Genomic DNA, 26,147 nt, shown 5'->3' with positions numbered 1-26,147 from the left:
GAGGGACCCTCAACATCTCTGGTGCTCCTGGAAGCTTTGCTAAATCGTGAATGTAAGAACTGAGGGGCAGTGCAGAACAATTGTCCTTTGTGTAGTTGCCACTCTATAGATGGCAGAAGTGGCAGAGCCCCTGAGAGGGAGATTGGAAACAGCTGGCAAAGGGTGGCTCAAACCCCAGAGCAGCTGCCAAATGGGACCTAAGCAGTCTTTAACAAGTTCCCCGTCTCCAACAATTCACATCCCTGTTACCGCCTCCTCCAGGAAGCCTTTCCAGATTGTGTTCATCTCTCAGGCCTTTCTTCCTATGGAGCCCCCTGGCTGTGCCTTGCCAGTGCCTCCATGCCTGGCTCATCTACTGCCTGAGAAAGAAAGGGTTCTCAGAGGAGGGAGGGGTTTACACACTGTGCAGGCAGGGCTTAGGAGAGGGGGTCTCAGCTGAGTCATGGGGGCCCTCACTCCAAGGACCTCTGGATCAGCACCAAGATTTTCAGGAAAAGCTGTCTGAAGGCCTCAGGTTCTCTAACTAGAGGTGTGGAGGTTCAGGCAGCAGGCAGCGTTAGCCCCTGCCCCCTCCTCCTTCCTGTAAGAGGAGAGGCCAGAGAGGAGAGGAAGAGGAGACAGGAGTCAGACCCAGGCAACACAGAGGCTGGGGCCAGCCTGGGCATGCCAGGGAGTGAAACAGCATCTCCTCCCACTGGCAGCTCCGCGAGAGGCACAGAGCCTGTCTAGGGTCATCCCACACCCTCTCTGCTGTAGGGAAGTCTTTCCTCCAGAGTCACAGGGATAGAAAGTGCAGTATCCAGGACCGATGGCAGAGGGCAGTGTGTGCACAAAATAGAGGCACCGAGGGTTTTTTCCCCTGCTTGGAAATGAACAGCCAGTGAACAGATAGGAATGTATTTTAGTGAATGGACCCAGTGCCCTCCACCTCTCACTTAGCCCATCTCGGCCAGGTCTCTGGGCAAAGTCCTGCTGTTGATCCACACCTCTCAGACATGAACCAGCCCACAGCCAGCAAACACAGACATATGCTTTAAAAATACTAGTAATAACAGTGAGCATCTACAGGTGTCAGACTGTGTTCCAGGCACTGTTTTACTTCCCTTATCTCTTTTCCTATTCTCTGATCTCCTCTAAGGTGAGTTCTTTGAAAGGTAAGGAGGTGTCGAAGCCGGGAGCATAGACTCCAGAGTCAGACTGGAATTCAGTTCCTCCCATTTACTAACCAGGTGACATTTGGTTAGTTACTTAACTCCTCTGAGCTTCAATATCCTCACAAGTTAAGTGGACATTATAATAATCGCATCTTATAAAAATAATACATGTCAGATTGTTGGGAGAATTAATTGAGTTACCAGCCATAAAGTGCTTACCAGAATGAGTGCTGAGAACAGTTTCTGGCACACAGAAAGCACTTCATGACGGCCAGCTTGTATTTATCTTCTTTTACAAGGGCAGGATCTTGCACTAGGCCACTACTGGCAATTAGAAGAGCTAGGATTCAAAGCTAGGTATATGACTCTTCTGCCACTATGCTAGGCCCAAGGGGACCATTTATCTGACAGTCCTGGCTTTGCCAGTTGTCCAAGGATCCACCTTAGTATTTATTTAGATCAAAAGTGTCCCAGTTTGAGTGACTGCCTGCACACAAATGCATATAAGACACAAATTTATTAACACAAATATGTCACATCACTTGCATACCAGACAATTGAGACATGGGTATGTTGTGTGTATATCCAGCTCTTTTTCCCAGGGAAGGTGGGCTAAACTAAGGCATGCATTCCCATGGGTAAAAGTGCTGACTGCAAGCCGGACCCTGGAACAAGGGGATGTAGGGCATGGAGTGAGGGACAGACATGTGAGCAGCTGACATGACACCAGAAAAATAGAGTGCCGGCTTTAACACAGGCTCAGGACAGGGCTGTGAGTGTACAGGCCACTGGTCCAGCCCCGGCTGCTCACCAGTGGTGTGAACATGGACAGGTCACTCAGCCATCTGGGACTCGGTTTGCCTGCCTGTAGAATGGGGGTGTGGGGTAGGGAAGTGTTGGGCCACAGCTGTATTGATCCTTCTCATGTAATGCTTGAAGATGGATGGGTCCACCTGGAAGGACCAGGCACCACAGAAATGTGGGTGGTGGAGTCTCAGCCAGGCCACACAGGTGTGCAGGCTGTCCATCACGGGTAATGGACATCTGAGGTTGAGAAAATGATATGTGCAAAGGCCTTCAGGTGTGAAAAGTCTGGCCTGCATGGGGAAAGGCTGGAGAATAAGGTGGGAAACGACGCGGGGGAGACAGGATCTCGGGCACTCTGAATGCCATCCTCAAACGAGGCTTGCACTTGAAAGATGGTCTCGCATTAAGGGTTTTTTTCAAATCAACTGTGCTAACTGACTCTGAGAAACATTAGAATGTTTCTTGCAGAAACACACACATACACAAACATTCTTGCAGAAACACACACATACACACACAAACATACACACACATACACATACACACACACGCAGAGCTAAAAGCATCCTTGAATCTCTCAGCTTCTTACTCCACTGAATTTTTCTTCATAGTAGTTAACACTGCTTGACTTCATATTATATATTGCTTTGGTAGGTGCATATTTTCACTCTCCCTCTATGGGGCCAGTGTCTGTGCCTATTTTGTTTATTCTGGTATTCCCAGTGCCTGAGCAATGCCTAGCTCACTAAATATTTGTTAAATGAGCACTATCTCATATACACCTTAGATAGAGAGGCTACAAGCATATATACACACAGGCCTTACATATTAGGATGAAAAGGAAGTTGGTTAAAAGAAGAGGAAGGCAGGGCCATTGTGTGGGAGCAGGACTGGGGAGTGAGTGGTGGGTGGTGGAGAGTGAGACAGTGGGGAGAATGAAGGGAAGACCACTCGCTACACAGACAGTGAGTGTGCACAACCACGGGTGCTTTGAGAACCAGAGCAGGAAGCCATGAGGAAGCTCTAACGTCTGTATCTATCATGGGTAATGATATCTTGCAGGGCTATTGTGCAGAATAGGTGGCACAGGGCACGTGAAGCAATGGGCCTGCCCGGCAGCGGCCTCGGTAATACATTTCAACTGTTTACAAGGATCAGCCCTCACCCAGTGCCTACCTGGCTAAAACCAGTGAAGTGCCACATGAGCCTAGGGATCCAGAGTGAAGCAAGAATCAGATGAAGAAAAGTTAAGGCACTGCAGATGGTGACATCCTGGGCAACAGATTCAACTGAGAACCAAACAGATTTAATCATTTATTGCAGGAGAAGCAGAGGACTGGACACAATCCCAATCAGAAGATGAAGAGAGTCCCTTGGCAGTGAAGGCCCAAGAAAGGCATGGGGGCAGAGGGGCTTGTAGCTGGCCTTGGGGAAATATCCTGGGTAAGTGTGTTGTCTTTGCATTTCAGGCAATGACCCAACAAAACGGGACCAAGAAAGAGGCCACTGAGAGAGCTCCTGACTGGACTCCTTGCATCGAAGCATCACACCTTGAGGACAACAGGGAGAGGAAATGGGGTTGGGACTGTAGTGACAGACAAATCATTTCTTGACTTGGAAAGGGAGCCCAGGGAAGGAGAGGGAGGAGACCGGTGAGTTGGGAAGCCTTCTGCTCACAGAGCCAACCACTTGTCCATCACCTGGAGGCCTTTTTGGTGGCACAGCTGCTCCCCAAGGTTTTGGCAAGGGGATCCTTGAGCTCACTGCCACAGCTGCCTTTGGTCTTGACGTCTGCAGCTGCAGTTTTGTAGCTATAACTGCTTGAGGCGCCAAAGCCCATGCTGAAGCCAGCCCCTCCTGCCCCAGCATTGGTGCTGCTGATGACGGCTGGAATGGATGAGAGAAGACCTCAGCCCCCATCAGCTCTAGCCCCACGTCAGAGCCCCTTATGGGGCATCTCGGGCCACCCCCTTTACTCTCGCCCACAGTGGCTTCCTGCTGAGATGGATTCTGTCTGTTGTGTGTTTCAGTCTCCTAAGAGATTTTTATCAGCACTGATCATACAGCTTCATTTTTCATGCACTTAGCCTCATACATTTTACCTTTTCCTATTAGTGTGTGAATTTCCCCCATGGGCAGGACCAAATGAAGAGAGGCACTTCCCAGGGCCCATCTGGTGCTGCTGGTCTGCTGATGAGGAAAGGGGCCACTGAGGGCCCTGTCTGTCAGCACCACAGCATCTCCACACAGGCTCTCCAGCTTTTACAGCTGAGGACATGCTCTCATTCACTCATTCAACCATTCCATCTCATTCATTCATTCCATCACTCAACCCTTCAGGCCCCTCAATTCCCCTTAACTACAATCTGAGGCCTTTGCTTTGGTCAACAGAAAAATAATGTCACCATTAAGCATCAATCGTTGGATGATAGACTCATGAGTATCATTTGATCTTTCTATAGGTTGTACTTTTGTCTCTTATGATAGTCTTCTCCATCCACTGCTTCCCCTTAGTTACTACAGCCAGCTCCTTCCTTTTGCCCTTAAGTCTCCCGTGAGCTCTCTCTGTCATTCTGATTTCTCTTTTGTGTCACGAATTAAAGGGACTCGGACTTCTGGTAAGGTGACCAAGGGCAGAACTGAGATCTGCAGATACTTACAGATGCTCACAGAATTTGGATATTCGCCAGACATCCTGAAGAAGGAGAAGAAAAACAGGTAAATCCCCCATAAATAATCACCCCAACCACCTGGAAGTCACCTCTGTGAATAAGCCTCTCCACGCAGAATGTGCCTTCCCAACCCCATCCTAGCCTCCTTTCTTCCCACACATCCCAGTGCGACCCCGCCTCCCAAGAAATAGAAAACTGAGGTGAAAATCTGCTGCAAGGAGTCAGCCCTCCATCAAGACCTTTTAGAACTGCTTGCTGTGTGGGATCATTAGGCCTCCACTTCCCTCTAGTCATGCCACTGTTCTTAGATGATTAAGAAGAATGAGCTTACCTCCCCATTGGAGCCCCAGGCTTTGCTGGAGCGACCTTGAACTTGGACAGCCCTTAGAGGCCATCTTGCTCCTCCCCCCAGCCACAAAAATGCACCATGAACGGTCGGGGATGCTGTTTCTCAAACATTGCCGGCATTAATACCTCCTCTCCCACAGCCTTTGGGATTTTTCACAACTTGGTCTTTCTTGCTGTCTAACTTTGGCCTTCCTAATCATGTGACAAGCCCATTTGCTGTATGGTTTTACTTCAGTAGGACCTAAACAGGACCAAACTGTTTGCCTTGGAGCTTCCTACCAAAGCAGAGAGAAAACTGGTCCCGACACAAGGGTATCCGGCCCCTCACCTGCACTCCTCGCTCTCCAGCAGCTTGCGGTAGGTGGCGATCTCCATATCCAGGGCCAGCTTCAGGCTCATGAGCTCCTGGTACTCACGCAGCATCCGTGCCAGCTCCTCCTTGGCCTGGTGCAGGGCACCCTCCAGCTCATCCAGCTTGGCCCGGGCGTCTTTCAGGGCGCAGTGCCCCCGCTGTTCAGCATCGGCGATGGCCGTCTCCAGATTGGCACACTGAGGGGCAAACAGATCCAGCACTTAAGAGTCAGAGCCCAGTTCTGAGATCTTGCTTGGACAACCTCCCCTTGTTTTGTCCTGACTGATGGTAAGTGCTTGGAGATCCTCCTGGTTTATCCAACTTTGGCCATCCCTAGAGGTGAGTCTGTCCTTCCCCTAACTCCAGGCATGGTTCACCCTGGCTCATGCCTCTGCATCTGAAAGTAGAAAACCTTCACCTGGGAGGGAGGAGGGGAAGGCACGGAGAAAGAGGGCGGCCTGGGCACATGGCCCCTGCCCTCTCCCTCCTGGCCTGAAATATCAGCTGTAAGATTCTTATGTCAACTCTGAAAAAAAGTCTCTGAGCAGCTAGACTTCATTCAGCTCTGCAGTGTACAGGTTGTTTTAGGAGATCCCATAAATCATGGGGAAAACATGAGGGCTAATAAAGTTCCTATTAATAAATTGTCCTATAAATTTGCCACACTTAGAGTTTGGTCCCCAAATCCCAAAGAGAACTATGCTAAATGGCAACAGGCTTAGAAGATACCTTTACTTAACTGGGAACAGAAAGCCAAACACTGCATGTTCTCACTTATAAGTGGGAGCTGAACAATGAGAACACATGGACACAGGGAGGGGAACAACGCACATTGGAGCCTGTTGCCAGGTGGAGGGAGATAGAGCTTTAGGAAAAATAGCTAAAAAAAATAGCTAATGCATGCTGTGCTCAAGGTGCATGGTTGATAGGTGATGGGTTGATAGGTGCAGCAAACCACCATGGCACACATTTACCTATGTAACAAACCTGCACATCCTGTACATGTACCCTAGAATAAAACCAAAATTAAAATTAAAAATAAATAAATAAATAAAATAGACTGGGCACAGTGGCTCATGCCTGTAATCCCAGCACTTTGGGAGGCCAAGGCAGGTGGATCACCTGAGGTCAGGAGTTCAAGACCAGCCTGGCCAACATGATGAAACCTCGTCTCTACTAAAAACACAAAAATTAGCCGGGAGTGATGGCGTGCAGCTGCCTGTGGTCCCAGCTACTCGAGAGGCTGAGGCAGGAGAGTCGCTTGAACCCAGGAGACAGAGGTTGCAGTGAGCCCAGATTGTGCCACAGAACTCCAGCCTGGGTGACAGAAGGAGAATCCGTCTCAAAAAAAAATATATATATATATATATAAATTAATTAATTAAAGAAGATAGCTTTGCATAACTGCAGCTGGGGCTGTGTGCTTGCACTTATGTGAAAGCCCCCAGGGGGCTTCCTGAGCCCTTCAGTCTGGTATGTGTTCCCTCAGCTAAGGTTTTGGTGGGAGCTGAGGTTTTCTTTCTGGGGTGTGCCCATCTGTGGAGCCACATTTGCTTCACACCAAGGAAAGCAGCTGATCCAAGGCCAAATGGGCTCTAGAATATTGTCCAGCTGCCACCATCCTCCTCTGCTGGGCAGGCCCACAGCAGTGCCAATGCCCTCACATTTTGGATGAGTGGCTCACAGCCTCAAGGAGATGCCTAGGACCCAGCCTTCTAACCACAGAAAACCCTGCCCCACCCTTGGGACTGTAGAGGTTTTAATCATTCATGGAGTGGCCACACACACTGTCACCTGAACTCATCAAACTGTCTTCTGTTCTTTTTTACTGACCAAGATCCCACAGAGTGAACCTGGGGCAGAGGGACACCAAAAGCTTGGGTCTTGTGAACATGGCCCGAGTTGAGAGGACTTGAAATTTTAGCATCCTTTGAAACAAATGTCACATGAATGCTGAGGACACCAAATGCCAAGGAACTCTGCATGTGACATGGTGGGCTTCTTTGATGGAGGAGGCCAGAAGGGCAGGAAGCACCTTAGCTGAGGGCCCTCAAAAGGAGCCGCAATGGGGACTCAGCATTGCGAGGGATCCCCATTTGTTCCCCACAGAGGGTATCTTCCCTGACCACCAAAGCAAGTCACTTTCTGGTAATAACTTCGTCCAACAATAAACACATAGCATTTCATTAGTTAAACACTGTAGTAGAATACTGAGGGTAGCTTCAAACATCTGTGTTTTTTCTGCACTTATATAGCTCTTGATTAAACAAAAACACCTTAAGTTATTTAATGCTGGTCTTTCTTCTTCCCACTACCATGAGCACAGAGGAGTAGTGTGTGTGTGTGTCTGTGTGTGTGTGTGTACATGTGTAAGAATGCACCATGCATGGTGAGAGATGGGGTGCAGGGGAGGGTAAGGAGATGGGACAACTTGACTTGCCTGGGAGCTGAGAGCCTTAAACCCTTGCACTGCTTTCACAAACTTGAGGACTCATGGGTTTGCTTGCTTTAGAGCCACAGATGTGGTTGCACGGGTACTACCTCCCAAAGAGGGGGACCTCGGTGCAGTGTCCTCCCCACAGCACAGCACTAGTGCAGGAAGGCTCCACACTAGTGCAGGGCCCTGAGCCCAATCTGGGTTGCGGGGGCTGTGCCTCCTCCCTTTTGTTCTAAAATCTCCTGCTGGATTCTCTCTCCTCCCACAAGGTATCATCATGGGAAACCTTCAAATCGCTCCCTTTTACCTCCTGCGTTAGGTCTAAACCCCGAGGCTTACCTATTCCCACCCAGTGGTGTACCCTGCTCCCTGCCACCCCTGCTGAGCAGGGAGCCACCTGCCCCAGATAGGCAAGCCCACCTGCACGCGTGCTGTGCACATCACTACCTAGGCCCATTGCTCCTGCGGGCTCCTTCACCTGCTCCTTCCCCTCTCCCGGTGTAATCTCACCTCCTGCAAAGCTTCCCTGGGGTCCTCATTCACCTCTCACCCCTCTGGGCTCCTGTAATACTTACCTACAGTGTGTAGGCTGCTTTATCCCTCCATATCTGTTCAGATCATCCTCTCCTGGTAAATTAGAGGAGGCCCTAAGGAAGGCACTATGTTTTACCCTTTCTTCATATTCTGTCTGGCCCAGATTGTGACTCAATAAATACTGTTAGTGGATTAATTTCATAGAACCCACCTGCTTCTTCACATTCCCTATCTCTGAGCGGATCCTCTGGATCAGGTGGTTGAGCTCAGAGATTTCAGCCTTGGTGAGCTTGAGGTCATCCCCATGCTGGCCTGCTGTGACCTGCAGCTCCTGGATCTGAGGTTGGGTGACAACAGAAGAGGAACACAAGGATCCTACTGAACTAGGGCAGGTCGCTTTTCTTCTGCACAGAAAGGATCCTGCCCTAGTTCAACAAGATCCTCAGGTTCTCAAACATGAGAGCGTTGGTGGAGTGTGAATTTCCTATCCTCATTTTGCCAAAGTGGAAACATGAAGAAAACATGAAGATAAGACAATATATGTGAATTACCCATAGAAACTGTGTCAGAATCCTATCAGGGTTGTAGCTGGTGTGGCCTCAGCCAAGGGCCATGACAGGAGAAGGGCTAAGCCCCATATATGTCCGCAAAACAAGCCAAGACTGTAGTTAATCTCCCTTACCCATGGGGTGGCATTTCCACAAGGCCCAACTCCAAGACAAAGGAGGTCTTGACTGAGCCCAAATACACACACACACACACACACACAAACACACGCACACACACGTACACATGCACACATACTAAGAGGGTGCTAGCTGTGGCCAGTGGGACTCAGCACACCTGGCACCCAGCTCACCTTGGTCTGGTACAGGGTCTCAGCCTCGGCCTTGCTCTTTAGGGCGATCTCCTCGTACTGGGCACGGACCTCAGCAATGATGCTGTCCAGGTCCAGATCCCGGTTGTTGTCCATTGACAGGACGACAGATGTGTCGCTGATGTGGGACTGGATCTGAGTGATCTCCTGGGGACGGTTGGGGGAGGGGAGCTAGTTAAGGGGTACTCATGAGGAACCAGTTCTCTTGGTCCTCCCTGGGCAAATTCCTCACCGTCCCTCTGCCTTTCCTCAGCATTTGAACTCTGCCTCAGCACCAGTGCCTGGCAGGCACGTGAAGAAGTGCCTTAGGCTTTCAGCCCCAAACGCTGGGACTCCTCTCTCCATTGCACACTCAGGAGCACTCCTGCACTCTTCTACATTCTCATCCTCAGAAACCAGCCACCGCCACCCTCCACCCATAGGACCAAGTCTGAACTCTTTACCTAGCACGTGAAGTCCCCTAGGGAGTCACCAGCACCAGTCCCTTCCCCAGGCCTCTGCGCCCTTCCTCATTCCTCATGCTTTAGCACAGGATAGGCTCCTGGACCTTCTATTTTTCTGCCCCCCTCAGCACCCACTGAAATCGTCCTCTTTCTCCTCTCTCTCCAAGAACCTTCACTGATGGCCCTGGCAGAACCCACCATTCCTTCCTCTGCTCTCTGAAAGCTCAGCTACGTGGTGTTTTCCTGCCAGGCTGTGAACTCCTGGAGGGTGAGAATCATTTCTTCTCTTTCATGGACTCCTCAAAACCTAGCTCATTGTTCAGCACCCAGTAGGGCCTTGGTGAATGTCAGGGGCACCAGGTTGAAAGCTTTCTCCCTCCCAATTCTTGGTCCACACCACCTTCCAGCCAGGGGCCAGAAACCACTTGTTAAAGGCGCAGACCTCACAAGAGAGGTCAGCCAAGTCCTTACCCCTTCATAAAGGCACTTGAAGAATTTAATCTCATCTGTCAAGGAGTCCACCTTGGCCTGGAGCTCAACCTTATTCATGTAAGCAGCATCCATGTCCTGGGAGCACATGATAGTCAAGCCGCCCTGAGAGGGCTTCCCCTGCCCATCCCTCCCTCCCTGCCACAGGAAGCCTTGCTCTTTCCTCTCCCTTCACCCTGTGCTTCATGGGGGGCTCCCTGAGAGTCCCCTTCAGTCCCTGAGAGTAAATCAACTAACGTGCAGTGCAATGGCTACACCAGTAATGCAGTAAAATGCCCAGATTTTAGACTGGCAAATTCTAGAAACAGCATGCATCCCAGGAAAGGGACTTGGAGGGAGGGGCTGGGAAGTTAGAGTGCCAGTCACCCCGGCCCAAGGGACTGAGTGACCTACAGGGCCCCTTTCCTCACCCTACAAGCATCATTGTGCCAGGTGGTCAGGTCTAGGCTTCTTCCAGCCCACCTTGCACCCCTCTTACCTTCTTGAGCACCACAAACTCATTCTCAGCAGCTGTGCGTCTGTTAATCTCCACCTCATACCTGCATGGGGTAAGCCAATGAGGTAATTCACTTCTGCAAACACTCACTGAACAGTTAGTGACCACCTCTGTGCTGAGAGCTGCAGGGTGGGGGTCTTCAAACAGGGATTCCCATACCCCTGGGGCACACATAACCTTGCTTAAGGGGATGCAGGCAAGGACATATTTAAAGGAATCAATTTCCAGCTCCTTTGTGCCTACGCAGTCTGTCTTAAAACTACCTGCCTCAGAGAGCACCTGTGGTTGAGATGTCACGCAGATTCTACTGTCCCTCTCCCTGTCACAATTAGCTCCTCCCACATTATAGCAAAGGTGAAAAGACACTCCCTTCTGGCACATGGCATCTTAATACTGTGCAATGGCTCAGGGTGCAAAAACCTCCTAGGCGACAAACAAAAGCACCATTCTCACTTTCAAACTGTATGTTATACCTATTTCTTATACATATTTCGTTCCAGGTGAAGCAGAAACAGAAGCAAGGTCTAAGACACAGAAATGTGGTTAGGACTGGGATGTTCTTAATACAGACATACTGTTGATTGGGGAGGTAAGGGTACTAACCATTTTATTTAAAGAGCTTACCTCTTCCATCCCTTATTATTCTCAAAGAATGCATTACAGGACATTTGTGAGAGTATGGTAATGAAATAGAGCATTGGTAAGAAATAATTAATGCTAAATGGATAAGCAAAATGTGGTGTATACATACAATGGGATATCATTCAGACTTAGAAAGAAAAAAAATTCTACAATATGCTACGACATGGATGAACCTTGAGGACCTTCTGCTAAGTGAAAGAAGCCAATCACAAAAAAGACAAATATTCCAAAAGACAAATGATCTCATTCATGTGAGGTACTTAGAGTAGTCTAAGTCAGAGACAGAAAGTAGAATGGTGGGAGCCAGGGGCTGGGAAGAGGGGAGGGAAGAAATGAGGAATTAGTGTTAAGTGGGTATAGAGTTCCCATTTCAGTAGATGGAAAGTGTGTTCTGGAGGTGGACAGTGGTGATGGTTGCACAACATTATGAATGTATTTGATACCACTGAACCGTCCACTGAAAAATGGTTAAGATGGTAAATTTTGTTATGTGTATTTTACCATAGTAAAACATTGAAAAAAAGAATTAAGGCTAGATAATAGCTTTTTTATTCATGTACTTAACATAAACAATCCTTTTCAGCTCTTCACTCATTCCTAAGGCATGTCCCTGGAAGCCCCCTCCTCAAAAAGCACTGTTGAGTGTGGCAATTCCTCAAGGATCTAGAACTAGAAATACCATTTGACCCAGCCATCCCATTACTGGGTATATACTCAAAGGATTATAAATCATGCTACTATAAAGACACATGCACACATATGTTTTTTGTGGCACTATTCACAATAGCAAAGACTTGGAACCAACCCAAATGTCCAACAATGATAGACTGGATTAAGAAAATGTGGCACATCTACACCATGGAATACTATGCAGCCATAAAAAAAGATGAGTTCATATCCTTTGTAGGGACATGGATGAAGCTGGAAACCATCATTCCGAGCAACTATTGCAAGGACAGAAGACCAAACACCGCATGTTCTCACTCATAGGTAGGAATTGAACAATGAGAACACTTGGACACAGGAAGGGGAACACAACACACCGGGGCCTGTTGTGGGGTGGGGGGAGGGGGGAGGGATAGCATTGGCAGAAACACCCAGTATAAATGATGAGTTAATGGGTGCAGCAAATCAACACAGCACATGTATACATATGTAACAAACCTGCACGTTGTGCAAATGTACCCTAGAACTTAAAGTATAATAATAATAAAAAAAGCACTGTTGAATGGCTGAGCAGTGCAGGGTAGTGAAGGGAGCTATTTCAAATGTGACTGGGATGTTTTCTGAGGCTGCAGATCTTTCTAGTTATGTTATATAAAACACACAGAAAGCAGTTTATATGATTTATCCCAGATTCTGTGTCTTATTCAAAAGATAACCAAAACCTTTTAATCAAATTATGTCATGAAACAGCTATTTCTATTACAGTCAATCTTTATTTTATATTATCTTACAAAATGATTAATAATGTCTACCCCCTCTTAATAAAAATAAAACATATGGTAGTTGCCAGACCAATTAATTTTTAGTAGTTTATATCTATTTCCTAAAATACATAGAAAACGTTTGACCAAGTGGGCTATCAAAATCAATGACATTAGCTGTAAATAATTTTACATTATTTACTTCTAGAGGCCAAACACCAGAGTTCAATACACACATTAAAAAGAAAAATAAGTTTTATAGCATTATTAACTTAAAAATAACTTATTATTTAAAAATATATTACAATGAATAATTAAAAGTTAAATCATGAAAAAGTACATATTGATTTCTCTTGTTTTATAACATAGTTATATTAGTTATATTAAATCTAAATCATTTTAATCTTGAATGCTTTCAATAACCTATTATACAAGACATATTTCTTAGTTTATTGCTGAGTGGATTTTATAACAGTCCCTAAAGTGCAAATTCTTATTTTTACTTGAATTTAGAAATGAAGTCAGGCTTTTTCTGATAAAAAGCAACTCATGTCTCTGATTTGAACATTAAAATTGGCTTTTCCAATGAAGCTAGAGGGCAGATATTTTCTATATAAATTGAATGAGGTAAATCTGCAGCTCCAGAGTTTCAAAAATGTGCCAGTGTGTGTATTCGTGTACAAAAACATGAGGCAGAATCACATTATTTTTTAAGGATAAAGAATTGGCATAGGTGTATTGAGTACTAACAATGTTTTATGTTTCCAGTTCTTTCTGATCCATTGGATTAAACGCGGTGCTCCTAAAGGACAGAATAAGTTGCATAAGCATGGCCATTTGATCAGTCTTGGTAAAGCCTTATTAAAAATTTTCCAGAAATTCAGAAGATAATGACTTTACTGACTAGGAAACAAGTTCTTTTTGCAAGTCAGATGGTTTTTAATTTTTGCTTTCAAAAAAAGAAGGATTTGAATTGTCAGCTGACAGATGGTTAAACATGATCTTTAATGGTGAGTCATTATGTGATTTTGACATGTAATCATTCACCTAAGAAAATATGTGTTGAGTGTGGGGTACTTTGTAGACACAAAACAAAACAAATATCCCTGCCCTTACGAAGCAGAGAGAGACAAATAACAAACACAACAAATAAGCTGTGTCAATTATGCAGCATGTTAGAAACAGTAAGCACTATGGAAGAAAGAAAAAGCAGAAAAACTGGAAAGGCATTCCGAGAACTAAATAACACTGGGCTTGCAAAACTCCTTCCATTAAAATCTACTTATATAATTAAAGTTTCCCAGCACTCACCTAAGAATGGAAAACACACAGGACTAGAATCCTATCTCAGCTCAATAAGAATCAATATTCATACATGGATAACTAAGCCACTTAGAAAAAAACTGCCCTATTCAACTCATTAGGAAAAGTATTTTCAATTTTTTTTCATTTTTTATGTTTAATACTTATTTAAAAAAATTAGCAATACATTTTGTTGTTTGGATAACTCAACCCAAAATAAGTCTTTTGACATTTAAAAACTTATGATCACAAAAGGTAAACTTTCTTTTTTTCTTTCTTTTTTTTTTTTTTTAGACAGAATCTTGCTCTCTCACCCAGACTGGAGTGCAGTGGCTTGATCTCAGCTCACTGCAACCTCTGCCTCCCAGGTTCAAGACATTCTAATGCCTCAGCCTCTGAGTAGCTGGGAACACAGACACACGCCACCATGCCCAGCTAATTTTTTATATTTTTTGTAGAGACAGGGTTTCGCCATGTTGGCCAGCTGGCCTCGAACTCTTGAGCTCAAATGATCCACGTGCTGGATCCCAGCCTCCCGAAGTGCTGGGATTACAGGCCACAAGAAGTAAACTTTCTAAGGTTTCAAGATACATGCATATTTTGTGATAGGGTGATTAATAAAAGACTTAGAGGCATAAAAATATACTATATTATAACAAAATTATGTGGGGAAAGTGGGATGAAAATTGGAGTCCAAACGGGAAAAGGATCAAGGTAAAAGTTATGATTTTTAAAGCAGAGCCCATTCATTGGCTTTTTAGATGAAGGGTGATGGGCACTAACCTGCTGCAGCACCTGGATGCAATTGGATACATCTCAATGAGTGATGTGGCTATTACAATTTTAAACGGGAACACACATAATACGTTTGAAATTACACCCTTTGAAACTACTTACACTTATGATTAAAAGGTTGTAGTTTCAATTTTTTAACTGTGAAATTTTTTAATTGTGAAGAGTTTTTTAAAATCATTTTAGAGAGTCTATGAGAAAAGCTTCAGCGTATACAATGATGCTTAAGACATATACACTGTGCATCTTCTAGAAACTCACAGTTTAACAGGAAGGCAAATGCACTGAAAATTCTAATTCAACAATGACATATGATAAGCATTTCTTATGATATATCATAAGAGAGATGCAAAAACCTGGCATGAGGACCCACAGGTGGAAGAGATGGGTGATAAAATCAGTTTTAAAATACTCCTAGTAAATGCAGCTAATATTTATTGTACCCCTTACTACATGCTAAACACTGTGCTAAATTCTTAGCACAAATTATTTCATTTAATCCCCACGACAGCCCTATGAAGTAGATTCTATTATTATCCCAATTTTATAGATGAGGCAAAAGACATGAAAGTACTTGGCCAAGGTCATAATGCTAGTTACTAGTGAAGCTAGGATTCAAATCCAAGCCTTCTGACATAGGGAAAACAATGCCTTACATTTGTGTAGCACTTGGATTCTTTTCAAAGCTGCTAATACACTACTGTCTGGCTGGCATTATCCTCTCAATAGCTCTTTTAGGTAGCAAGGCAAGTATCAGTATTTAGTTTTCATAAATACTAAAACTAAAGTTCACAGAGGACACAGAGACTCATCTGTGGTTGCTCAGCTAGTTCATGGTGATTCAGGAGCACAAAGCCACTCCAATCTGAAAGGCCCAGAGATAGCACCGCCCCTGGACGCCTCCATGTGGGACTTCAGGACTGTGTCTGGCAGCCCCCTGTTCTTTCCAGACCCTGCTTGCATCTCTAGTTGGGCTCCAGTTCCCATCTTAATTCCACCGATCTCAGTTCACACCATATTTGTTTCTTCTTGTTTGTGGCTATCTGAAACTGTTCTTTAAGCCTGTCCTCACAATCTGTGTGCTCTCTGAGGTCAGGGACCGTGTCTCCTCCTTCCTTAGGTTCTCCATGCAGGGCTTGGGCCAGGGTTCTGCTTTGAAGGAATTTCAGAATAGGGATGGGCATGTAGATTGAATATGGAGCAAGAGAAAGAACTCAGCTCTGACGACCTCCAGCCACTTGAATTGTGGAAGAAGCCACCTGTCCCTAGAAATCCTGGCATCTGGAAGCAAACTTCCAAAATATCAGGTCACACTGAGCCTTGATTTATTACAATCTCATATTCAGCTCAACTTGGAGGAAGACACAACCTCTGGTTCCATCTCATTCTCAATCATCCTCAAACACTCTCAATTATTCTCTTTAAAGCCAGGATTCAGCAGCACAGCCATGATTCAACATGGAATACGTTTTTAAAATTTTTTTTTTTTTAGATTTAAAATTTGCCCTGGAATTGGTGGGGTGTCTTACATTCTGGGAACTGCCATGGAAAACTTCACTCAGGAGGAACTACAAAGGCATTTGGGTTGTCCATCTGGTTTTGATACAACTCTCTTTCCCCCATTCCTTCATTTTCAGTGCTAGAAATTGAGCACACATTTCCTCGACAGTTTGGAGAACCGGTGTAGGTACATCTATTGTTTTCCTAGTTCCATTCTGTCTGGATGTTCCTCCCTCCCCCGGTGTCAGCAAGGATCTAAGAAGCAAAAATGCCGTCTCCAAATGAAAACCTCATTTGAAATCAGATTCTCCAGGGCCATATTCCCTGCCACTCACTCACCTCTTCTTGTAGTCCTCCACCAAATCCTGCATGTTCCTCAGCTCCGAATCCAGCCTCACCCTGTCCCCAGACAGCATCTCCAGCTGCTTCTGCAGGTTGCTGATGTAGCCCTCATAAATGGGCTCCAGGTTCTTCCTGCAGTTGTTCAAGTCCAGCTGCTGTAGGAGGTTCCACTTGGTCTCCAGCACCTGATTCTGCTGCTCCAGGAACCGCACCTGGAACCCAAACGCAGTCATCGCCCAGAGTCCCCATGTTGTTGCCTCTCAAGAGTGGGGAAAGGGCCCCAAAAACCAGAGGCAGCCATCCTGGGGGACTGGGGGTAGGAAAAAACAAGGCTCATCCCAGGGTGGATTCAGCCGAGGGACACGCTCACCTGGATCTCCAAGACAAGAAATAGGACCCGGTCTATATGAAATCAGGAAGAGGGCTTAAGCAATGGTACCATCTGCCTCTGCCTCAGTGAGTTTTCATGAGACAGAGGTAGCTTCTCTTGCTATAAATGCTGGTGTTTTCTGAGTAAAGAGAAATGGTGAGCAGGGGAGAAACAGGGACTGGGGAGTGACATTGGAAAGCACACTGGCATTTAGAGCATTCCTCCTGTAGTGTAGCCTAAATTGCACTTGGTTTGTTCGTTTCTTTGTTGTTCATAGCAAGTTACCACATCTTCACAAGGTTCCTTCATACTTCACCAGGGGGCACATTTTTAGACTCAATAACTCCAACCCCTCTGCCACACACCAGCATTCCTCTTCTCACCTATCTTTTAGCTTGAGGGGCAGAAGGAAACATGCTAGGGAACAACAGACATAAAAGAGCAAGAGAATGCCCTGGCCTCTGGAATAGCCGCTGTGTTTCTTCCATGCAGACCTGTGCCCTCCCGCCACCTCACTTCCTCTTCCCTAGCATAGTGGTGACACTCGGTCCACCACCAACTGTCCTGTCCAAGGTGAGCTCATTTCTTAGCCTCCCATGTCTTAATATCCTCATCTGCAAGGCAGAACAACAACAGAATCATGGGTTGTGCATTAGTAAATGAGAATTTACTAATTCCCAAATTCTCATTGGGACGGCACCATAAATGTCAGCTATTGTTATCAGGCTGTCCCCTTATCACTCACTGTCTAGACCTTCCACCCTGGTGGAGACAAGAGAAGCCCATTCCCTGTCTCCTCTCCACTTACTGGGGTCATTGCCTCAGAAGCTCCAGAGACGACTTCCCTATTACCCCAATTTCTGGATGCCCCACCCTCAGCACACACCTGTAACTTTACATGCACTCTTTCCAAGTGCCTCCTCAGCCTCACCCTTCAGTTTTCTGGCCCTTTTCTCTCACCTCCTCTATCACCTTCCTGGCTACACACTCACCCCATTCCTCAAGCACCAAGCACCATGTCCTGCAACGTCTCTTGGCCTGTTCTTAATGCCCTGCCGTGAATGTGGGTCCCATCTCCTCTTCTGATATTGGGAGCTCTCAAAGAGCCCATTCCTTGGAGATCCTGCCCCCTCCCTTCCCACAGTCTTGTCTCATGCAAGAAAGAAATGAAGGTCCTTGATACGTTTCGGCTGTGTCCCCACCCAAATCTCAACTTGAATTACTTCTCCCAGAATTCCCACGTGTTGTGGGAGGGACCCAGGGGGAGGTAAATGAATCATGGGGGCCGGTCTTTCTCCTGCTATTCTCCTGATAGTGAATAAGTATCACGAGATCTGATGCGTTTATCAGGGGTTTCCGTTTTTGCTTCTTCCTCATTTTTCTCTGGCCGCGGCCATATAAGACGTGACTGGCCTCCCGTCATGATTCTGAGACCTCCCCAACCATGGAGAACTGTAAGTCCAATGAAACCTCTTTTTTTTCCCCCCAGTCTCGGGTATGTCTTTATCAGCAGCATGAAAACGGGCTAATACATCCTGTTAATTGGAAATATGTGCCAGGCACTGTTCTGAGCACTTTGTAAACATCCCAATTAAGCCTCATCGCAACCCACTGGAGTAAGACCCATTATTGTGCCCATTTTACAAATGGAAAAGGGAGGCTCGGAGAGGTTATGACCCGCCCACGCTCCCACGCAGCTCGCCAGTGGCAGAGTCAGCACCACTGTGCACATGCGCCCAACGCAGGGACAGGCTGATGCCCGAGGACTCACCTTGTCGATGAAGGAGGCGAACTTGTTATTTAGCGCCTTGATCTGCTCCCGCTCCTGGGCGCGCACCCTCTGGATCTCGGGGTCCAGCTCCACGCTGAGCGGGGCCAGGAGGCTCTTGTTGACGGTGACCTGAGGGATGCCCCCGGGCGGGCACACGGAGGGACACGCGGGCCCCAGCCCGGCGCTGCCGAAGACAGTGCCCACGAAGCCGCCCAGGCGGCCGCCGCCCCGCCCCGCCGCAGCGCTGAGCGCCAGGCGTCGGCTGCCCCCAAGGCAGAAGAGGCTCTTGCTGCCAAAGGAGGCCGAGCCCTTGACCCCGGCCCGGAATGAGGCGGAGCTGCTGCCGATCCTGCCAGAGAGGACCGCGGAGTAACCGCTGAAGCCCAGGCGCTCCCCGCGGGGGAAATGGGTCAGCTGGCGGCTCATAGCTGGCAAGTACCGGTGCTGGCCGCGCGGGAGGCAGAAGGGGCGCAAACAGCCGCTGGGTTCTCGGCCCGGCTGGCCCCTTAAATAGCCTGGCTGGCTGGAGTCAGCCTAATTTGTATGTCGACAACACCTTTTAGATCCCTTGAGGCCTCTTGGGTTCTTCATGTAGGAAATTACCATGCACTCACCGAGATTTTTGTCTGTTCCACCGTGAACTCCCCATGAATCCCTATAAAGTGACCCAGAACCCAGCATTTACTTGGCTCACCTCCTGCATTATCATGGCTTAGCGACCTTGTCTCCACCTGCTGGCCTCCAATTACTGGGGTTATCATTCCCAAGATCACCCCTGGAAACTTCCAGTGGGGCTGACCCTCTGGGTGTGTGTCTGGGGAGACAGAGGTGTGTGAAGCAGAAGTCCAGGCTGCTTCTGCTTCAGAAGGCCATGAATAGAGTCAAGACTATCGCAGAAAATCATCCTTAGCCTGTCCTCCTCCTGCTTCCCAGGCTTCTGGATGAGGACAGCTCTGTCCCATGTGCAAGAAGGAAGTTCAGAAGGAGGAGATTTTGGACCCGTCTGCAGAGACCTCTCAGTCTATTGGAGAAGGCAGGACACAGAGAGCTCTGGTCACAAGTGTTGGGGGTTGACTTTGGACCAGAGCGAAAAGATTTCTCCACTAAGCATTTCTGGATTAAGAATGGGGACCATGCTATCTGAGAGGGAGGGAACAAGGCCTGGGGAGGTGGCACAGGAAGCCTCAGGCATGGTTTAGCAGATGATATTTCCTAAGGCTTTTGGTTGTTTTCATTTTTGTTTTCTTTTAATAGCAGAAGAAGCTTATTTATCCCATCCAGGAAACCTCTGCTCAGGTCATTTGCCACCCGGTCATTTCTAATTCAGCATCAAAATGTGATCAGTTATTAGGAACAGGTCAAGACTCTTCAGATCTAAAACCAAGAACTAGATTCTATAACTTCATTCCCTTTAAGCTACAGAGGCTCCTTCTTCCACCTAACCCAATTTCCTCTTCTCAAACTTAAGCTGCCTTCAAGTCTCCTCCTCTCTTAGCAACAGCTCTCCTGTTCCTTTGGCACGCGGGTGGGATTATTTCATTGCTCTTATTTCTCAAGCTGCCTGAGTCCTGGGTGTGTGTTCCATTTCCTCTATCAGATTGACAGGGCCCCCTGGATTCACCCTTCCCTCCTCTGCTCCCCCAGTGCTCAGCCCAGGCCTTGGCCAAAGGGACATTCAGGATGATTGTGAAACAGCAGAGTGCTTAGGGCAAGGCTTGTTACTGCACCTTCAGTGATACCCTGAAGGCTGGGCTCCCCTTGGGGACCCATGGGATGGCTAAGTGGTACCTGGGGTTAATTAGCTGACATAGCCTCCACTGGGCCAATGACAGGACATAATAACAGCCGAAGCATTTACTCCAAGGGGAATGAAGTTGTGAGGGCATTGTTAAGCGGTGGAGATGGCACCGATCACAGATGAACAGATAACGGCGTCTGGGTGTCCTAGGTGGGAGAGAGGGTGGGCTCTCAGTGCTGCCTCAGAGGAGGGGCTGTAGTCCCTTCCCTCTGAAGAGGAGAAGGGCAGTGTCAGTGTGGCTGGGTGACAGCAGACCCTTCAAGAAGATCAAGGTTATGTTTTTTATTATTACATGAGATTTTCCCTCTACCCCGTAATTTTAGCCAGTTTTTTTTCCACAAGCACAAAAATGAATTTATTTATTCCAGCCATTGAGAATAGAAAAGCAAGGAATGGATTACACTGAAAGAGGAGAATTTTTACGTAGGATTGACTGACAAAGGGTGTCTTTGAAATAATTTTTTTTTTCTTCCTAGAAATTTTCTAAGGAGTTGAGATATCCTGGGACCAGGGCTCTTCTGCCCAGGGTTAGGGAACTGTAAGATGACCTTTTCTCATCTTCCTATGAGGGGTTGACTGGCTGGATGAATAAGGAATTCCTCAACTCCTGAATCACCTTTATTACAGATCATGAGGAGACACAAGTGACACATGCAGATTTCAAAGGCCTCAGATGTGTGGGGATGTCAGCAGATCAAAGAGGGTTGAGGCCTGGGAGGAGGGGTTCTCATTGCCTCTGCCTCTGACAGCAGCTTACGGTGTCACCTCAGGCCTTGGTGACCACCTCTGTCATTAGTTCTTGGGTTAAAGCAACCCCTGGATTAGTAAACCAGACAAGGAACATTGCCCTTAGAAATCAGATCTTTACTACAAAAGACGGATGAAACCACTCTAGGCTGACAACTGAAAATGCATTGCTGGTTAAACTGGGTCTCCTTGCCCTGTAACACTACTTCTTGGGAAGTTAATAGGTATCATGGGAAAAAAAGATATGGGAATGGATTCTGTGCTTGGTTTAAAAAAAAATGAAGCAGGCATCTTATTGCAGGACTTTCTAGGCCCATTAACATGCTTAGTGCTAGAGCAATTGTAGGGCAGTGAACTATTCTGTACAGTACTGTAATTATGGCTACATGTCATTATACATTTGTCCAAACCCACAGACTTCCCAGTGAACGCCAGTGTAAACCAGGGACTTGAAGTGATAATGCTGCATAAGTGTAAGTTCATCAGTTGTAACAAATGTACCCCTATGGTGGGAGATGTTGATAAGGAAGGAGGCTATGCATGTGTGGGGGTAAGGGGTAAATGGGAAACCCAAGTACCTTCCACTCTATTTTGCCGTAAACCTAAAACTGCTCTAATGAATAGTCTAGTAAACAAATAAATGGATATATAGATGGGTGGGTGGGTAGATGGATGAATGGATGGACAGATGGATGGTATTAAACCATAATAACAGAAAAATGCATGATACTTTCTGTTGCACAAAAGGGTAATATAAAACTTAATGTTTTTCACACCTGATGGCTGAGAGGTGAACTTGTGAATGGGGCAGTGTCAGTGGGTTTTTTTCTATTTTTTAATATTTCTGAATTTTCTAATATGAGCATATAATGCTTTTATAAATAAGTTATATTTTTCAAAAAAAAACTAAAGATGAAAGGAGAGGGAAGTTGATTCTAGAATCGGAAATAAAGTACTGTTCTTGTCACACACAAAAAAACCCCACAAAACTCAGTGTTTTCCAAACCACTTTTTAGGCCATTGAGCCCTCTCTTTGGCCAAATAGTTTATGGGGCCAGAGTTTCAAGGAATATACTTTAAGAAACACTAAACAAGATATCTCCACTTCACCATTAAATTGACTTAAATTTCCCAAATCTGAAGAGACTTACAATATCTCCCTAAAAACATGAAGGAGACCTAAATATAATAGGCAGGCTTATCTAGTTTATGGCAATATGGCCAAGGTTGTATTGTCCAAACCAAAGGGAGGTAGTTTGCATGGACTCCTGAGAGCATGGCCAGCATCATCCCTGCACTGGCCAAGGGAGAGAGAATTCTCAGCCTGGTGATGAGCCTTGGGTATCTAGACTGAGCAAGGTGAGCCACAGACTGCCAGAGCTCACCAAATAACCTTGCTCTCCTCTCACTTCCCAGCCTCCTTTGCAGTTCTGGTGGGGCTTGGGGTCATGTGACTAGCGCTGGCCAATGAAACATGAGTGGCATTGAAGTGTGTCATTTCTGGGGTGGGGCAGTAAGCAGGTCATGTGCCTCCTCCATCTCTTTTCCCCTGTCTGGTGACCTTGGAGTTCATGTGTCCCATGTGGCAGGGCTACAAGGCAGAAGAGCCTGGGTCCCTGAGACACCCAATGGGAGAACCACACAGGGCAGCTGCCCTAATCTGCCTTGGACAGTGAGTGAGAAATAAATCTTTGCTGTGTTAAGTTAAGCTGCTGAGATGTCAGGGTTTGTCTCTTGAGACTGTCAGCATTCATTATATGAACCCAAGCTTAGAAGTTAGATGGCAGAAATCTTACATAATAGCCAATGCTATGTATCCTAAGTTCATGTTCTCAAACAATCTTCTGATCACTATCAGACATTCTCTACTTCCCTTCTCACTTCAGTTTCCTGACAGAATAGTCTATACCTAAAAACAATAGGGGCAGCCATTTATGGAGCACTTACTATGTGCTAGAAGAACTAAATAATTCTCGTACATTATTTCATTAAATTAAATTCTCATGACAACTCTATGAGGTAACTCCAATTATTAACCCCTTTGTATGAATGAGAAAACTGAGACTTATGGAGCAGAAGTATCTTGCCTAAGTTACACAATTAGTAAGTGGCAAAGTCCTTCTGACTCAGGGTCCATCTGACACCCAAGGTGTTAACTTCTTTCTCAAGCTCTACAGGATAAAATCCCAGCTCTTAGCATACATGAAGGGGCCTCTCTTACACATCTGCTGCCCGCCTCACCAACTCTGGATGCCACTGCACCCTCCTTCTCCACCTACTGAGCCTCTTCCATCCTTACACTTCACACTCCAGCAACAGTCACCTATTTGTACCATGTTGGTGCCTCTGGCTACAAAGCCCACTTCCTCCTCTTGTCCACCTAGTAAATTCCTATCCATCCTCTAAAACCTCTGCACATATTGCCTCCTCTGAGAGCTTTCCCTGACCTCTCTGAAGTTCCTCTCTCTCCTCTGTGCTGCCTCTGTGTCTTCTATTGTTGCTGATATCTCATCATGTGAGACACCATGTTACAGTTAGGTGTTTTATGGTTATGCCTCCATTAGGGACATGGGCAAGATTTCTTCATCACTGTATCCCCAGCACTAGCACATGCCAGGCATATGACATATGCTTAATGAATATTTGTTGAACTGACTTTCTTCACTGGCTCTAAGAGTATAGTCCTGAGACTAATTATTCTGTCTGTCAGTTCTCCTTTGGGAAATAAGCTTGTGCTGTAATTTATGAGATGGTCTCTTTAAAGTCAGAATTTTTGAATTGCTTTACCAGCAGCTGTACACCTCTTTCGGCGAGCTAATTAAGTCAAACCAAAAATATGGAGGACGCCCTCTCCCTCTCCCTCTCCCTCTCCCCACGGTCTCCCTCTCCCTCTCTTTCCACGGTCTCCCTCTGATGCCGAGCCGAAGCTGGACGGTACTGCTGCCATCTCAGCTCACTGCAACCTCCCTGCCTGATTCTCCTGCCTCAGCCTGCCCAGTGCCTGCCATTGCAGGCGCGCGCCGCCATGCCTGACTGGTTTTCGTATTTTTTTGGTGGAGACGGGGTTTCGCTGTGTTGGCCGGGCTGGTCTCCAGCTCCTAACCGCGAGTGATCTGCCAGCCTCGGCCTCCCGAGGTGCCGGGATTGCAGACGGAGTCTCGTTCACTCAGTGCTCAATGGTGCCCAGGCTGGAGTGCAGTGGCGTGATCTCGGCTTGCTACAACCTCCACCTCCCAGCCACCTGCCTTGGCCTCCCAAAGTGCCGAGATTGCAGCCTCTGCCCGGCTGCCACCCTGTCTGGGAAGTGAGGAGCGTCTCCGCCTGGCCGCCCATCGTCTGGGATGTGAGGAGCCCCTCTGCAGGGCTGCCCAGTCTGGAAAGTGAGGAGCGTCTCTGCCCGGCCGCCATCCCATCTAGGAAGCGAGGAGCGCCTCTTCCCGGCCGCCATCACATCTGGGAAGTGAGGAGCGTCTCTGCCCGGCCGCCCATCATCTGAGATGTGGGGAGCACCTCTGCCCTGCCGCCCCGTCCGGGATGTGAGGAGCGTCTCTGCCCGGCCGCCCCGTCCGGGATGTGAGGAGACCCTCCGCCCGGCAACCGCCCCGTCTGAGAAGTGAGGAGCCCCTCCGCCCGGCAGCCGCCCCGTCTGAGAAGTGAGGAGCCCCTCCGCCCAGCAGCCACCCCGTCTGGGAGGAAGGTGGGGGGGTCAGCCCCCCCGCCCGGCCAGCCCCCCGTCCGGGAGGGAGGTGGGGGGGTTAGCCCCCTGCCTGGCCAGCCGCCCCGTCCGGGAGGTGAGGGGCGCCTCTGCCCGGCTGCCCCTACTGGGAAGTGAGGAGTCCCCCCGCCCGGCCAGCCGCCCCGTCCCGGAGGGAGGTGGGGGGGTCAGCCCCCCGCCCGGCCAGCCCCCCGTCTGGGAGGGAGGTGGGGGGGTTAGCCCCCCGCCTGGCCAGCCGCCCCGTCCGGGAGGTGAGGGGCGCCTCTGCCCGGCCGCCCCTACTGGGAAGTGAGGAGCCCCTCTGCCCGGCCAGCCGCTCCGTCCGGGAGGGAGGTGGGGGGGTCAGCCCCCCGCCTGGCCAGCCGCCCGGTCCGGGAGGGAGGTGGGGGGGTCAGCCCCCCCGCCTGGCCAGCCGCCCCGTCCGGGAGGGAGGTGGGGGGGTTAGCCGCCCCGTCCGGGAGGTGAGGGGCGCCTCTGCCCGGCCGCCCCTACTGGGAAGTGAGGAGCCCCTCTGCCTGGCCAGCCACCCCGTCCGGGAGGGAGGTGGGGGGTCAGCCCCCCGCCCGGCCAGCCGCCCCGTCCGGGAGGGAGGTGGGGAGTCAGCCCCCCGCCCGGCCAGCCGCCCCGTCCGGGAGGGAGGTGGGGGGGTCAGCCCCCCCACCTGGCCAGCCGCCCTATCCGGGAGGTGAGGGGCGCCTCTACCCGGCCGCCCCTACTGGGAAGTGAGGAGCCCCTCTGCCCGGCCACCACCCCGTCTGGGAGGTGTACCCAACAGCTCATTGAGAACGGGCCATGATGACAATGGCGGTTTTGTGGAATAGAAAGTGGGGAAAGGTGGGGAAAAGATTGAGAAATCGGATGGTTGCCGTGTCTGTGTAGAAACAGGTAGACATGGGAGACTTTTCATTTTGTTCTGTACTAAGAAAACATTCTTCTGCCTTGGGATCCTGTTGATTTGTTACCTTACCCCCAACCCTGTGCTCTCTGAAACATGTGCTGTATCCACTCAGGGTTGAATGGATTAAGGGCGGTGCAAGATGTGCTTTGTTAAACAGATGCTTGAAGGCAGCATGCTCGTTAAGAGCCATCACCACTCCCTAATCTCAAGTACCCAGGGACACAAACACTGCGG

The 26,147-nt window shown here is 48.1% G+C and overlaps 1 protein-coding gene across 2 annotated transcripts; it reads right to left on the bottom strand.

Annotated features, from left to right (window-relative positions):
- Positions 1-3,262: 3,262 nt before the first annotated feature.
- KRT72 (keratin 72) lies at positions 3,263-19,280 on the bottom strand. 2 transcript variants are annotated; one of them, XM_055357168.1, is made up of 9 exons: positions 18,756-19,280; positions 16,612-16,826; positions 10,592-10,652; positions 10,096-10,191; positions 9,164-9,328; positions 8,516-8,641; positions 5,310-5,530; positions 4,622-4,656; positions 3,263-3,848 (listed from the first exon to the last, which is right to left on the bottom strand). In XM_055357168.1, the coding sequence occupies exons 1-9, from the start codon at positions 19,179-19,181 to the stop codon at positions 3,658-3,660; spliced, it is 1,536 nt and encodes a 511-aa protein (XP_055213143.1). In that variant the 5' UTR covers positions 19,182-19,280; the 3' UTR covers positions 3,263-3,657. The 2 variants fall into 2 exon arrangements, with proteins under 2 accessions (XP_055213143.1, XP_055213144.1); XM_055357169.2 differs by lacking the exon at positions 10,096-10,191 and having other exon boundaries at positions 18,756-19,242.
- Between the last annotated feature and the right edge of the window lie 6,867 nt (positions 19,281-26,147).

This window comes from Gorilla gorilla, chromosome 10 (genome assembly GCF_029281585.2).
Source record: "Gorilla gorilla gorilla isolate KB3781 chromosome 10, NHGRI_mGorGor1-v2.1_pri, whole genome shotgun sequence".
In the NCBI taxonomy this organism is placed as follows: Eukaryota; Metazoa; Chordata; class Mammalia; order Primates; family Hominidae; genus Gorilla; species Gorilla gorilla.
Note: the sequence above shows the minus strand (reverse complement) of the source record. Positions and strands in the feature narration are given on the sequence as shown.